At 33.5% G+C, this 13,719-nt stretch overlaps 1 protein-coding gene across 2 annotated transcripts in view; it reads right to left on the bottom strand.

The window, feature by feature from the left end:
• Positions 1-7,785, bottom strand: part of LOC131046910 (autophagy-related protein 18c) — a 28,901-nt gene extending 21,116 nt beyond the window's left edge. Inside the window, exons 1-2 of one of the 2 annotated variants that reach the window (XM_057980742.2) lie at positions 7,437-7,785; positions 1,491-2,318 (exon numbers count right to left, since the gene is read on the bottom strand). In XM_057980742.2, the coding sequence (XP_057836725.1) occupies positions 1,491-2,231 (741 nt within the window). In that variant the 5' untranslated portion in view covers positions 2,232-2,318; positions 7,437-7,785. Of the gene's footprint in view, positions 1-1,490; positions 2,434-7,436 lie in introns of those variants that run through there. The other variant, XM_057980743.2, reaches the window with a different exon arrangement.
• Positions 7,786-13,719: the final 5,934 nt, after the last annotated feature.

A 13,719-nucleotide genomic window follows, 5' to 3' on the forward strand; every position in this document is an offset into this window, starting at 1 on the left:
AATGGTTTGACATAAAAAGGAAACCACTGATCCTCGGGACTGAGCAGATGTAGCATAAAATTGATGACTTTCCAGATGTACTGCAATTTTTTTCCAAATAGGAGAAAAATGCATGACCATGTTGGAATCATGGTTCAACCAGATCATTACTATCATATCTGAAAAAGTTTATTCTTATGAGACTGTTAAAATATTAAAAAGTGCCATTTTAAGCATCAAAAAATTATATTTAGTGTGTTTATTGAAATTAGACATTCTATTATATGCTGTTCCACATGTCTCTTTGTAGTCCTATTTTAGACGGTTTTCAACTTTTATGGTCATGTTTCTCTAAGGTCTGAAAAAATTGGTGCTTTGCCTACACTAAGCGGCTGAATTTGGAAGCTAATTGAAATTAAGAACCATTATAAATATTAAAGGTCACTATAATTTGGTTTGCACCGTATATGTGTAAAGCAATTAGAGGAAGAGATGCCTCAAAAGTCATTTGTCTAAAAGACTAAGAACTTGTAAAAATGACACATCCATGATGCTCCTGGAATCAATCAGGCCTTAGCCAGCATCCACAACTTTGCAATTGCTTTGTTAATAATAATAAAGCTTTTCTTTCATGGGTTTCCCTAAAGAATTAGTTGCATTCTATAAATTTAAATTTTCTTAAAAGTTTGTTATTTCGAAACTAGAAGGAAAGATTATATTTTGGGATTTCCGCTGTAAATATTTGTGATTTTCTTATGAGAATTCAAATTGGTTTAGCTAACTTGATTTATTTTCCTTATTGGATCTCAATGTTATAATGATCTATTTTCTTGCATGCAATCTTTCTTTTCTTTGAACCACACCGTTCCAATATTCCCCATTCCATGTTCGCAACTTTCTACCAACAATTTCTTTTGATTCACATGGACTTGCAAGCAAAGACATTTGAAAACCAAAAAAATTGTCATTCTCTATTCTCCCCAACCTACTTCATACTGGGAATTTTATTATGGTCAAATTTACGGGGTTTGCCTTGAATTTTTCAGATCTGCATCTATTTGTTGCTGCTTCTACTACAATGGCTCCTGTCCAAAACAAGACGACATGGCATCCTGTCGCACCTCCTTTGGGCTCATTAGAGGATCCTCAGATATCATTCCATTTCCAATAAACCCTTTCACTCTACTGTGTCTGACAAGTAATCCTACCAATTCCTAATTGGAAAATACTTTGCTGGACTAGATGAACTTCTCATTTCAACTGCCCTTTCCATTATAAGAAATATTTCCAATTATAAATGAGTCAAATCTAATATAGAGATATCAAATAAATTCTGACAATATATTTATGTGATATGTAAAATCTGCTAACAAAATATATAACATCTGGCAGTGATTGAAGAACATTCATAACTAGTAACAATCAAAACGTAACAGTAAAACTAATGCCTAACAAAGAAAGCAGGATGCACTTTCATACATCCTCAAGAGAACAGTTGATAAATACCATACCTCTTGCAGGAGTGTTCCATCAAACGTGTTAAAAATACGCACAAGAGTCCCTTTTGTACTAGCAGTTGCAAGAAGAATACCATCTAAAGTCAGTGTAAAACAAGCAATATGTGAATCATGTACAGGTATGAACCTTGTTCTTTTCAGACCATAGTGTTCAACACGAACCTCCCCACGGTGCAAACCAGGGCATGCCAAAACAGAAGTGTTTGATGCTTGAGAAAGAACACAGAGACCTTTTGGATTAGCAAGAGTCTCTATTTGGTAAAGAAGCTTCAAACCCTGAAGCTTATATACGAATATCAGATGCTCCAAAACAACCACTAGAAGATCCCGTCTTAATTTCACTGCTCGAATTTTGGACCTAAAAGTAACTTCACCAATACATGAGCGGCCATGATCATCCCAAATAATAACATTAGTAGGAGGAAATTGAGGGTTTCCCTCAGCTCCAACAAAAGCTAAAATATTGGACCTGAATAGCATCTCTACTAGACCAATTCCTCCATTACCAAAATCTCTTTTGAAAGTCTCCCGAAAGGGCTCACAGTTGTAAATCCTAAAACCTTGATTGGTACCACAAGCAAAGCAACCAAAGTCTTGGTTGAAAGATATACAAAACAAGTTAGTTTCCATATTTCTGCCAGAATCGGAGGTAGACTCAGGAGGCAAGACAGGTGTTGAAGTTGACCTGTAATTTGACTGTGGTGATGACACAGATGGCATTGATGGCATGGCCATCAATTATTGCTTTAGAAAACTGCAATACAAAATCCTAGAGAACTTCAACAAATTTGAAGAAACCCTTTGCCAAGCCTGTCAACAGATCTGATCCAATACATAAAATGTGATAAGTCCACCAAGCCAAGCCCGCAATCCTCTTAATTTCTTTAAAATTCAGCTAATGTGAGCATGTAGAACTTATCACTATGATAGAATTCACCAAATCTGTACAGCACAGTCCCAAACTTACAAAATTAAACACAACCTCCAACCCAAGTAAAAATTTTAAGTTTTAACTGGGATCACAAGTTATTGGAATACATGTAAAGTCTATGAGAACAGAATGTTTACTTAGCTTGACAGTTATTAGAATACAAGAAAATACTAAAAAACAAAATTTTAACATATCTTGCAAATTCATATATTACAAAAGAACTTGAAACAACAACATTCCAAAAAACATTATTTTTACTACAGTCGCACACTTTGATTATAAGGAATTGGCAAATGAACTCACTCAAATATAAACAACACAGGAAATGTCCATTAAATATTTAATAATTAATTCAACCACCTTGTTTATAATCATAAAGCTAGGAACCTAAATAGTAACCAAATCCTCCCAAGACAAGTTTGATGTTTTTGAAACACGGCTATTTTACAGAACATATGAAGGAGCACATTAAGCATAAGGGAGAGAAATTTTTACCAAACAGAAAAAATAGATAACGTAACTTTATTGCACATAGAGGATAGATAATCAAGATTGAGTATTTAAATAGAGATAAAATGTTTTACAGAATGAAACTCCAAGCATATAGTCTTTATCATAGTTGAAAAACTCAGACTCAGCAAAAAAATCGGCAAGGCCCGAAAATGTGACTCGGCAAAAATTTGGCAAAAACCCAGCAACTTAAAAAATTGCTTAAATTTCATTAGAAACACATTATTTTTGCAAAATTCAATGAGGAGATGCATCCAATGAATCAATAAATGAGTACATAAAAGAAACAAGCTGAATCTAGTTGTTATTAATTGATTTAAATGCAAATTGGGTACAAAATGGCATCATCATGTGGAATGCCGATAGTCTGAAACAAAATGAAAAATAGCAAACTGTTTTTGTAAAACTAAAAGTAAATACTACGTCAAAACATTTTAGATCTTCCTCTTCCTAGCTCTAGCGAAAACTAAGGGAGAGGCAGAACTAGAGGGTCTAGTCCTAAGAGTCCATTGTGACGACTCCACCTCACCAAAATGAGGTTGAGGGTAGCACCCCTTGCGGGGGTCTGAGTGTGAGAGAGAGAGAGAGGTAGAGAGATAGGTATAGATCTGGGGGGGGAGGAGAGAGTGAAATAGCAAGTGGTAGAGAGCAGTAGAGAGAGGGGATAGAGGAAGAGTGATAGGGAGAGAGAGAGATCTAGAATTCAAGGTAGATAAAGTGAGTGAAATAGAGAGAGTGAGAGAATGCTGATAGGAGCCTGCTGATTACTGAAATTTGACTGTCTGAAAATTTATAAGATCTTCTAAAACCTAGAATTTGCATTATAACTCCTACAAATCTGAAACCACTCTCAAACATCCCGCCAATATATACTACAATATAAATTAAAGTATAAACTTGAATGTTATATTTCATGCATATATTCTGATGAAGAGAATGAGACTGACTTGAAGATATATTTTTTTAGATAATTTTTTGCCACACCTAGGCCTCTTTTTTTATGCAACTGAATTTTTGCCAGAGACACACCAAGTTTTTTGTGAAAAACTCAGCAAGTTTTCTTTGTGAGTTTTTGGCTGAAAAACTCGCACAGAAAAAAAACTCGCAACTTTTGAAAAAACCCGTTGAGTACTCTGTGAGTATTTCAATTATGGTCTTTATAACTGTTCCTTCACTACTGCAGGGCAGGAACATTATGTTTATTGTAATTGACAATGTTTGCTGGTAGGTGATAGTATAGTTGTTCTCCAAAGCTATGTAAAGACAATATTACTCTGATAACATATTGAGGCACTAAATGCCATTTTGGCATTGAACGCCAGGTTTGGTTATGATGGATTTTAATCAGAAATGAAAGGCCCATTATCAACCCTTGTTTTAACAATACAAAAACAATTGGAAAAAGATAAATCTATTTAAAGTGAATTTCTCCAGAAAAGCACACAAAATCCTCTATCTACAATGTACATAAAAGAGAGAGAATTATTTAAGCAGACAAAAGTTTAGACATAAAAACAATTATAAACCTGGGACCTACAACGATTTATGATCACTTACCATATCATGTTTCAGTGATATGAGTGAGATTGCTCACTCCAAAGTTCCAAACATTCAGATAAGAAAATGATGTTAATGTCTATGAAATGTCCAGATTGGTTCAACAGGCTGTAAAAGAACAATGAATACTAAGGAAAAGGTGGTGCAAGCGCAACCCCAGCAAACCCTAAAAGAACAAAAATAACCACTAAAGAGAAAATCTATGAAAACAAATCTTATCTTTCAATGCCTCATAAGTCTTGTTATATCTATAAGCATGTCATGAGGTTGCTTGCTACTCAATCTTCGAGAAGAAACAAGGTGAACAGAAGAAGCAATCCTCCAAATGTAGAGCACTGTGGAAGCAAAGCATTTGCCAAATGTTGGCAAAGATCAAACATCTCTTGAAACAAATGAGCCAAGCATCTTTGATCCTCATAAGACACAAAGGTCTGGAGAGTGTAATATAAGTCTTTGAAAAGGCAAAAAAATCACCCCCTAATCTCAAAGTAAGGAGAGCATCTAAAAACAGAATGATCCTCAGTTTCAAGATCCAGCTAACAAAGCTGACAAATACAATGTATCTAAGGAATATGGTGATTGCTCTTTATAAAAAGGAGGTATGAAAAAACTCTGAACAGTACCAAAGGGGCCCTCAAAGTGCAAGGCGATTGGAGTTTGGAGTAACCTCAGGATTGGATAATCTCATTCTCAAAGTGAAGATATGTATTGTAATTGTGCTAAATCTTTGAGGAAAACAATTTCCGAGGTTACTATCCTTTTAAACTATAGCTAGAATCTATGCATCTCATCCCCAATATCCCTATTTATCTCCCTTGCAGAAATATTTGGCACATCAATAGAAAAACCACATAGAAGAAGTCTATCCATGTCAATGCCTACAAGGCCTAGTAGACCAAAAGCTTTGGTAGCAACTAGAGTGGATCTTGCATTATCCAGTTGCTTGGAAGATTTGAATGCTTGGCATGGTTAGAAGAGAAAATCTGCCAAAGTATTGGCCATCCATCTAAGGCTATGTATCATAGTTACCACTTGAAAGATAGCCACAGTAATCAGAGAGGCAGTACCAAATTCAGTAAAACTGATGTCTTGAGAAACTCATCTTTCAGCACAAAGCTGCTTGCATAACATTGAAGTAAGCACTCTTTCAATTCAGATTCAATTAGCTTTCCTCGCAGAGGGCTCCTAGGTTTCAGTCACATATAGAAGAGTAAGTGCAACAAATAAATGAAAGAGGGAAATCTAAATTTGGAAGTCCTGAAACTAAATCTAAAACACTATTTATCAAGAGTAGTGAGGTTAGCATACCCTTTTCTCAGCGTAGAATTAGTAGCTGGTGGCAGACTGAAGTATGGCCCAGGAAAAAGGACCCCTAGATATGCATATGAAGAGACCATCTTTCCTCTAACCTTTACAGACATGGAAAACTTGTTTGCAAGTACGCTTTAAGTGTTAAAACCATATGTTCTGTTTTTCTCAAGATTTATCTGAAGACCATGTGTCTCATGGATACTAAGATATATAGTTACTAAAAACCTTCCCAAAGATCCTTTGGAAAAGATTACGGAAGGCAAACCTTTTGTGGTACGTATTTGAGGATGAGAATTTGTGTTTTTTTCTTGTCTATGTATATTTTATTGTTCAAGACTTTGTCTGCTAGTTTCAAACCGTTTCTATCAAGATACACACAAATATTTGCAGAATTTATAGATTGCAAATAATCTTCAACATTAATATGAACTAAAACATACTGAACGTATTAATATTCCCTGAATACCTATAGAGAGAATTAAAATCATACAAACGTACTGAAAATTTACTTGATGAATAAAGTATTTTGCAGAACTTACAGATTGCAAATAAACTTCACCAGCAACATGAACTAAAACCTACTGAAGATTTTAACACTATTCAAATACTCAAAAAAAGGTTTAAAATTCATTGTATAAACATACAAAATACTGACTGAACAAAGAACATTTGTTTGCAGAATTTGCTTAAACAATCTTCGCCAGTAAGATGAGTTAAATTGACTACCTAGAGAAGAGCTTTAAATTGCATAAATCAACCAAAAATAACTTAATAAATACAATATTTTGCACAACTTACCGATTATAAACAATCTTCACCAGTACTATATACAAAAACCTACCAAACGTATTAATACCAACAAAAAAATTTAATATTCTACAAATCTACACATTTTGTACTGAATAACTAAAATATTTTGCAGGATGTATTGATTATAGATAACTTTCACAACTAATTCAAACCAAAATGTACCGAACACATTAATAATATTCAGACACCTTGACAGAAGTTTAAAATTATAAAAACCTTGAAATATTCTATTCAATAAATAAAATATTTTATAGAATTGGCCACTAATCTATGGAACACATTAATACCAATCTGGGGTTAAAAGTTCAAATTTTCAATAACCTATGCAAATTTTACTCAATGAACAAAATGTCTTGCACAACTTGCCTAAACAATTTCCATCAGTAATATCAACTAACGCCTATAAAATTTCGGATTACCTCAAAAACAGTTCAAAATTGTATTCAACCACCCAAAATTTACTAAATAAATAAAATATTCCGCAGAACGGTCCGACTACAAAAAATCTTCATCGTTAATATCAACTAAATTCTAACCGGCAAATCAATATCGTTCAAGCAACTCCAAATATTTCAAAATTATGATGGCTTACGCAATTTATACTGCATAAATAAAACATCTTGCAGAAAATTCTTTTCACTGGTACTATGACCTTAAAACTAATAAACACATCAATACCATTCAAACGCTATGGAAAAAGTTTAAAATTCTGTAAACTAGAAACCTAACAAAAATTTAGAGAAGAAACAAAACATTTTGCGGAACGTACAAATTACAAACAATCATCAACGAGATTCAAATAAGTGACCTGCAGAACTCACCGAATTCACTGGAAAATGCATGAAATTGGCCAAAATTCACCCCGTTTCTTTCAATTAGCACCAATACAACAGCCGCTCTCTGACAAATTTAACTACTCTAAATATTCCAAATTAGAAACATTACTCTTATGCAACAAATTTCAGGAGAAAATATTCTGCTCGACTTTCTCATTGAAACCAGAAAATATAACTGGAAAAACGTTTGCTGACGAAAACAGGGCAAGCATTCCGTGTATTTGAAGCAAGAAAATATCTCTGGCTTTGCTGTAAGATAGAACACAACTAATATTTTAGTTATTTGTAAGGAGTATTGGACTCTTACAACTACTGGCCCCTCTTCCTTAATTCTCAAGAATATATGTAATTAATATATCCCATGCAATTCTTGTTTAGTTCTTGTTTGTTTATAATTGATAGGTTAAGTCTTTATGCAGCTGCATTACTTTGGTTAGCGGTTATTATTCAATTTTTTAAATAGTAATCTGTAAATTTAGTGATCTTTGGTGAATATTTAATTTTATTTATTTTTAAGTATTTAATTTTTTTAATCTTTTATTTTTTGAAAGTATGTTTTTTTAATGCTATTGTTTGTTCTCTTTGTTAAATTAAGAATATAATTCAATTATATATTCTTATATTTATTTATCATTTATTATTGCATTGAGAAATAAAATTTTCAGTCTAATAATGGTTTGTCTATTAATTTGAAAGAGCCTTGATGCACACTAGAAGAGTTTAACAATCCATGTCTTACTTGCATGAGTGTACCATTCTTATTAGACCATTAACTATTTAAGATTTTTCACTTGTCATTAGTTTTAAATTAGATGAGAAAAGTTGCATTAATATTTAGGGTATGAAACTATTCTTTATAGGATAAAAGTAGATAACAATAAATTAAAAAAACTTCATTGACTTATGAACCAACTGGACAAATAATTGGTATGTTATAGTGAATTGAATGTAAACGAATATATCTAATTTAAAATATAAATTCATTCACACATAGGGATCAATATTCCAAACAAGAATTGTAATTGGTGACCCATGAACCAACTAGACAAATAATTGGTATGTTATAATGAATTGAATGTAAACAAATACATCTAATTTAAAATATAAATCCATTCACACATAGGGATCAATATTCCAAACAAGAATTGTAATTGGAGTTTAAGATAAAAATTAATTGATAAGTAGGAGGTATTTTCCACAGCAAGTCAAACTATGATATTGCTATCAGGGTTCAACTGTGTAGTTTTTGAGTCAAACTCATTGACTCATATTTCATGAGTAGTGGTTCACAAGAACCCATCTCTATTGAGAATGAATGGTCCACTTAGCACTCATTGCATATAGGTGATGCTCATAGGGGTGAAGCATTGGGACTTCTCGGGAGGTCACCCATCCCAATACTACTCCAACTCAAGCACGCTTAACCACGGAGTTCCCTCCAAGGTTAAACCCACTTATCAATTAATGAGCTAAAGGGGCTCTATAATGAATGGTTCATAAGGCACAACACTTGCTTAAGGTTTTTTAAATGGGGTTGCAAGCTAAGTCGGTCTAACCTTGGAGGGAACTTCGTGGTTAAGCGTGCTTGAGTAGGAGTAGTATTGGGATGGGTGACCTCCCGGGAAGTCCCAATGCTTCACCCTTGTGAGCATCACCTAGATGCAATGAGTGTTAAGTGGACCATTCATTCTCATGAGAGATAGGTTCTTATGAACCACTACTCATGAAATATGGGTCAATGAGTTTGACTCAAAAACTACACAATTGAACACTGATAGCAATATCATAATAAAAATTAATTGTCTTTACAAAATTTTATACCCATGTGGTGCACTTTATCACAATTTCTTACTTGCTTTATTTACATATATGAATGAAAGTATTAATAATAATTTTTACAAATTTGGACAAAATATTGGAGGCAATGAAAAGGATGGAAAAAAAATTGTGGAGCCACAAGTCATTTTTCTCTTCTTTCTTATTTCTAGCCTCCCTCCTTTTTTAAAAGCCTATTTTCAATTTCTAAGTAGTAGTTGCTCAATTAAAACAAGGAAAGATTCCAAATTATCATTTTCTCATAATAAAAATTGCATGGAAACACTTCAACCACTTAAATTTAAGCAGAAAATGCACTTAAATAGTTGCATGGTGATGTGGGGTTAGTGTTGCATTGAAAAGCTTGTGAGAGGGAAAATAGGGAGATCTTAAGGTTTGGTTTTTTCCTTTTTGTTCAATGCTTTGAAATTGGTTATTTGTTTGGGTTGTGGTTGGCTAGCACATATTTCATTTGGGTTTTCCTTTTTGCAAAAAAATAAAAAAATGTCTATCTAATGAACAAGAGGATGAAAAAAGCGTTAAACATCTTTTATAATGTTCTTTGTTGGTGTGTGCATGCGTGTGTTTGTCTAGGTAGACGTAGGTTGGAGGTAATGGGTATTGCATGGTGAGGGTGTGTCATGTATGAAATTAGATGGATGTTGTATGGAAATGGATTGATTATTTTTAAAGTCAATTTGTAGTGTTTAGATCATGTAAGAACACATTTCTATTTTTGTCCTTTAGTCAATATCATATTTTAGTTTTAAGTTTATTTTAAGGTAAAATAATGATAAGTTGTATTCATGCATGCAAATAATTGTTCTATCATTTAATTGATTTAAACATTTTATCTATTCTATAAGCCAAACTTGCATATTGTATCTCTAAAACTAGAGTCTATTGTGATAGATTAGGTTGGGCTAAAATTCATACAAGTTTATAATCTTTATCCATGTTTTCAATATTTTGGGATATAGTTCACATCTTCTAAGTGTTAAACCCAAAGCATAATCAAACTTTTAGCTAGATTTTATTAAACAATTCACTACCTTGTCTATATTGTGAAAGAGTCCATTACAAATAATAGATAGTACAATTAAAAATATGATTTATTGTACAAGTGTAGTTGCATACAACAACATGAAAACTCAAACCATAGCTAGAACTTTCATATGCACTCTATCAAACAATTCACTACCTTATATATATTGCCAAATAGTTATATGCAAGTAATAGATAGTATACTTGAAAATATAATTTATTGTATTGTCACACAACACCTACTATGTCCCTTTACATACTTTTAAGTAGAGGAGCATACCTTTACATTCTTTTAGGGTCACATTTGTATAACACCAACCATTCATTTTCTTTGATGTAGTTATGCACTGATTAACGATATTCATCTTGATATTTTAGGCTAGGAAAAAAATAAAATAAGCTTCTAATCATGTTCTACATTGTATTCAATATTTTGGGGAAATTCACATCTTCTACATGTTAAACTAGTGTTCCCTCATCAATTACATGCTACAAAGATTAGTTTGAGCAAATTATTGCAACTCATTTTCTTAGGACTATTGTAAAATAGTTTGTGTGCCTTGTGTATACATGTCAATAGATTTAAAACAAGTTTCTAATCTTTATTCATTTTATTTAGATAAGAAAAAAATTAAGTACTTTTTCAAAGTTTGGAAGATTTCCTACAAATATTAAATTTGGCATTTTGTTGTTTAATGTCCTATAGCATACATTGCCCTCTACCTACAACCCCTTAGCTAGTGTGTTGGTAATATGTGACAAATACATCCGCTAATGTCAAGCATACACAAGCATGCAAACCTACTTGAAAATATTGTGTCAAAAGAGGAATGCATTAATGTCATCAAACTCTTCTATGCATGTGCAATTGCATACAACATGAAAACTTAGAGGATAATAATAAAGAATTTGCATTCTATCAAACAATTTTATTACCCTTTCTATGCAAAAAAAATAGTTCATTGCAAGCAATAGGTAGTATAATTGAAAAAATGATAATTTATTGCACTACCACATGGCACCTAGTACCTCCCTTCATGTACTTTTAAGAAGAGGAGCATACACTTGTATTCTTTACGGCGAGAGACGTATTAATACTCACATAATGGATTGATATATATCCGTGATTAAAAACCCCTATGATTAAAATTGATACCCATCATAATTACAATTAGTTTTACTATTACTTAAATAACTTTAAATAACCTAAATTATAATAAATTGCACATGTAGTATTGTAACAAGTTAGAATCAGTTTAATATTTAATAGTAATAATAAAAATAAAATAATAAAAATAATTTAAATATTTTTAATCTAGTCAACCAGTTATAATAAAAATTCTCAAATTAAATATTTAAAATTTTCATTATAGATTATAAATAGAAACCAATCAAATATATATTAGATTTTATTTCAAATTAATGTAAATAAAATTAAATAATTTAAAATAATTAAAATAATCTAAACTAAATTAAATGGCTTAAATGAAAATAAATTAAATAGCTTAAATCAAACTAAATAAATTAAATAACTTACATTAAAATAAATAAATTAAATGGAATTAAATAACATTAATTAAAATAAATTAAATAACTTAAATTAAAATAAATTGCATATTTAGTATTGTAACAAGTTAGAATCAGTTTAAAATTTAATCTTATTAACCCGTTAATGGGTCCTTGAGGGTTTGTCCCCTTTCGGAACCAACAAAAGACGAGGTTAAATGGGAACCGCCAACTAAGGAGTGGATTAAAATTAATTTTGACGGGGCCTCTAGGGGAAATCCGGGTATCTCAAGAGTGGGAGTAATCGCAAGAGATGATAAAGGGGTTATCCTATTCAAGGGGGCTCGACGACTCCAGAATGGGACAAATAACGAAGCGGAAGCACATGCGGCACTAATGGCTACGGAATTGGCCATAAACATGAAAGTGTCAAAATTACATTTGGAAGGGGATTCCCAAGTGGTTATCAATGCAATAGCGAAAGGTAACACCCCTTCATGGAAACTATCTCATTGGGTGGAGATAATACGCGAAAAACTCACCTCTTTTGAGGCTTTTCGGGTCTCCCATGTCAGGAGAAGTGCTAACGCAGTGGCGGACCTCCTCTCAAATGCTGGATGTGATATGACATGCCAAGTGGCCAAGTGGTGGAAGGGTAATGGTAGTGTATGGAAGTGGTAGTAATGCAATTCGTGAAGCTCCAAACCAGTAAGCACGCTAGACGGCTCGCAAGGACGAGTACTCACTATCACTGGCATTGTAATTAATGTGGCAGTTCAAAAGCACAGAGTTTTGGTTCGAGACAATGGCGGTGGGTAGGAAATCTATCGTGAAATATCCTTCCATTTATTTCACAGATCATGCATTTATATCCCATCGCAAACAACGACGGATTTATAACTAATTTGAAGTTTGTGCAATGTATTTGCCAAAAACCGGATTAATGAAGGTTGTTTGTGTCTTTACAGTTTAGTTTTTATGGTTTTAACAGGTTTCGAGCAGTTTCAATGGAGGCTAATTTCACGCTCCAAACAGAGAAGAAATTAGTCCCTTTCCTGGGAACGGTTTCGGACAAACTTGTGCAAGGTCTTTTCAAATACAAGGAAGATAAGTTGTGGAGTGCTGCTCGGTTAATGTTGGGGGAGGAATTGGTGCATATCCATTTCCGGTACAGAACAAATATGGAGGTCTACTCTTTGATAATGGCCTGGGCTTGCGAATTCGAACCTGAAGTGGAGAAAGTCAAGCTAACAATGAAAAAGATTATTGATGGGGATTATTTAATCAATCTTGATTCCATCTTGGAATGGGTGATCCCCCAGACCAGAATTCGCATCCGGGAAGGAGAAGCAGAGGAGGAGATATTACCGTTTGTCAGGGGACCAGAGAGTCGTTTAAAGGAGCAATGCAGGGAACGAGCTCGCATTGGCTGGGAAGCCATGAAGCTCTGTGTTAAGTTGATACGAATAGATGAGGTTCTTAAGGCACTTAAGGTGGTGGCATGCATGGAGGTGGGAAGAGAGCTCCAAGACCGATTCGAGGAGGGGAGAGCGGTTCAGTTCCTAGCTAGCTTGGAAGGTGACCCAGACTTTGGGAACTTGGACTGTATTCTGAAGATGAAGACTGAAGCGGCCAAAGGGAAACCTTTGGTGGATATCGATGATGAGGAGATGAAGAAGCCGAACCAGAGCGACTCGGATTGAGCGGTCACGGTGCAAAAAATCTGTGTTTTTTTGCTTCTGCCTTTGTTGGTTTTTAAAACAAAAAACTTTTATGGATTACTGTAATATTTTGTGCATGAATGCACAACACTGTGATACTTCTTTTTCTGTTTTAGCTGGAACTCTACATAGTAGGTTTGAACTGAATTTGGGCTGATGTTGAAATCCGTTTGGCCCTAGTA

The sequence above is a fragment of the Cryptomeria japonica genome, chromosome 9, assembly GCF_030272615.1.
Source record: "Cryptomeria japonica chromosome 9, Sugi_1.0, whole genome shotgun sequence".
Classification (NCBI taxonomy): Eukaryota; Viridiplantae; Streptophyta; class Pinopsida; order Cupressales; family Cupressaceae; genus Cryptomeria; species Cryptomeria japonica.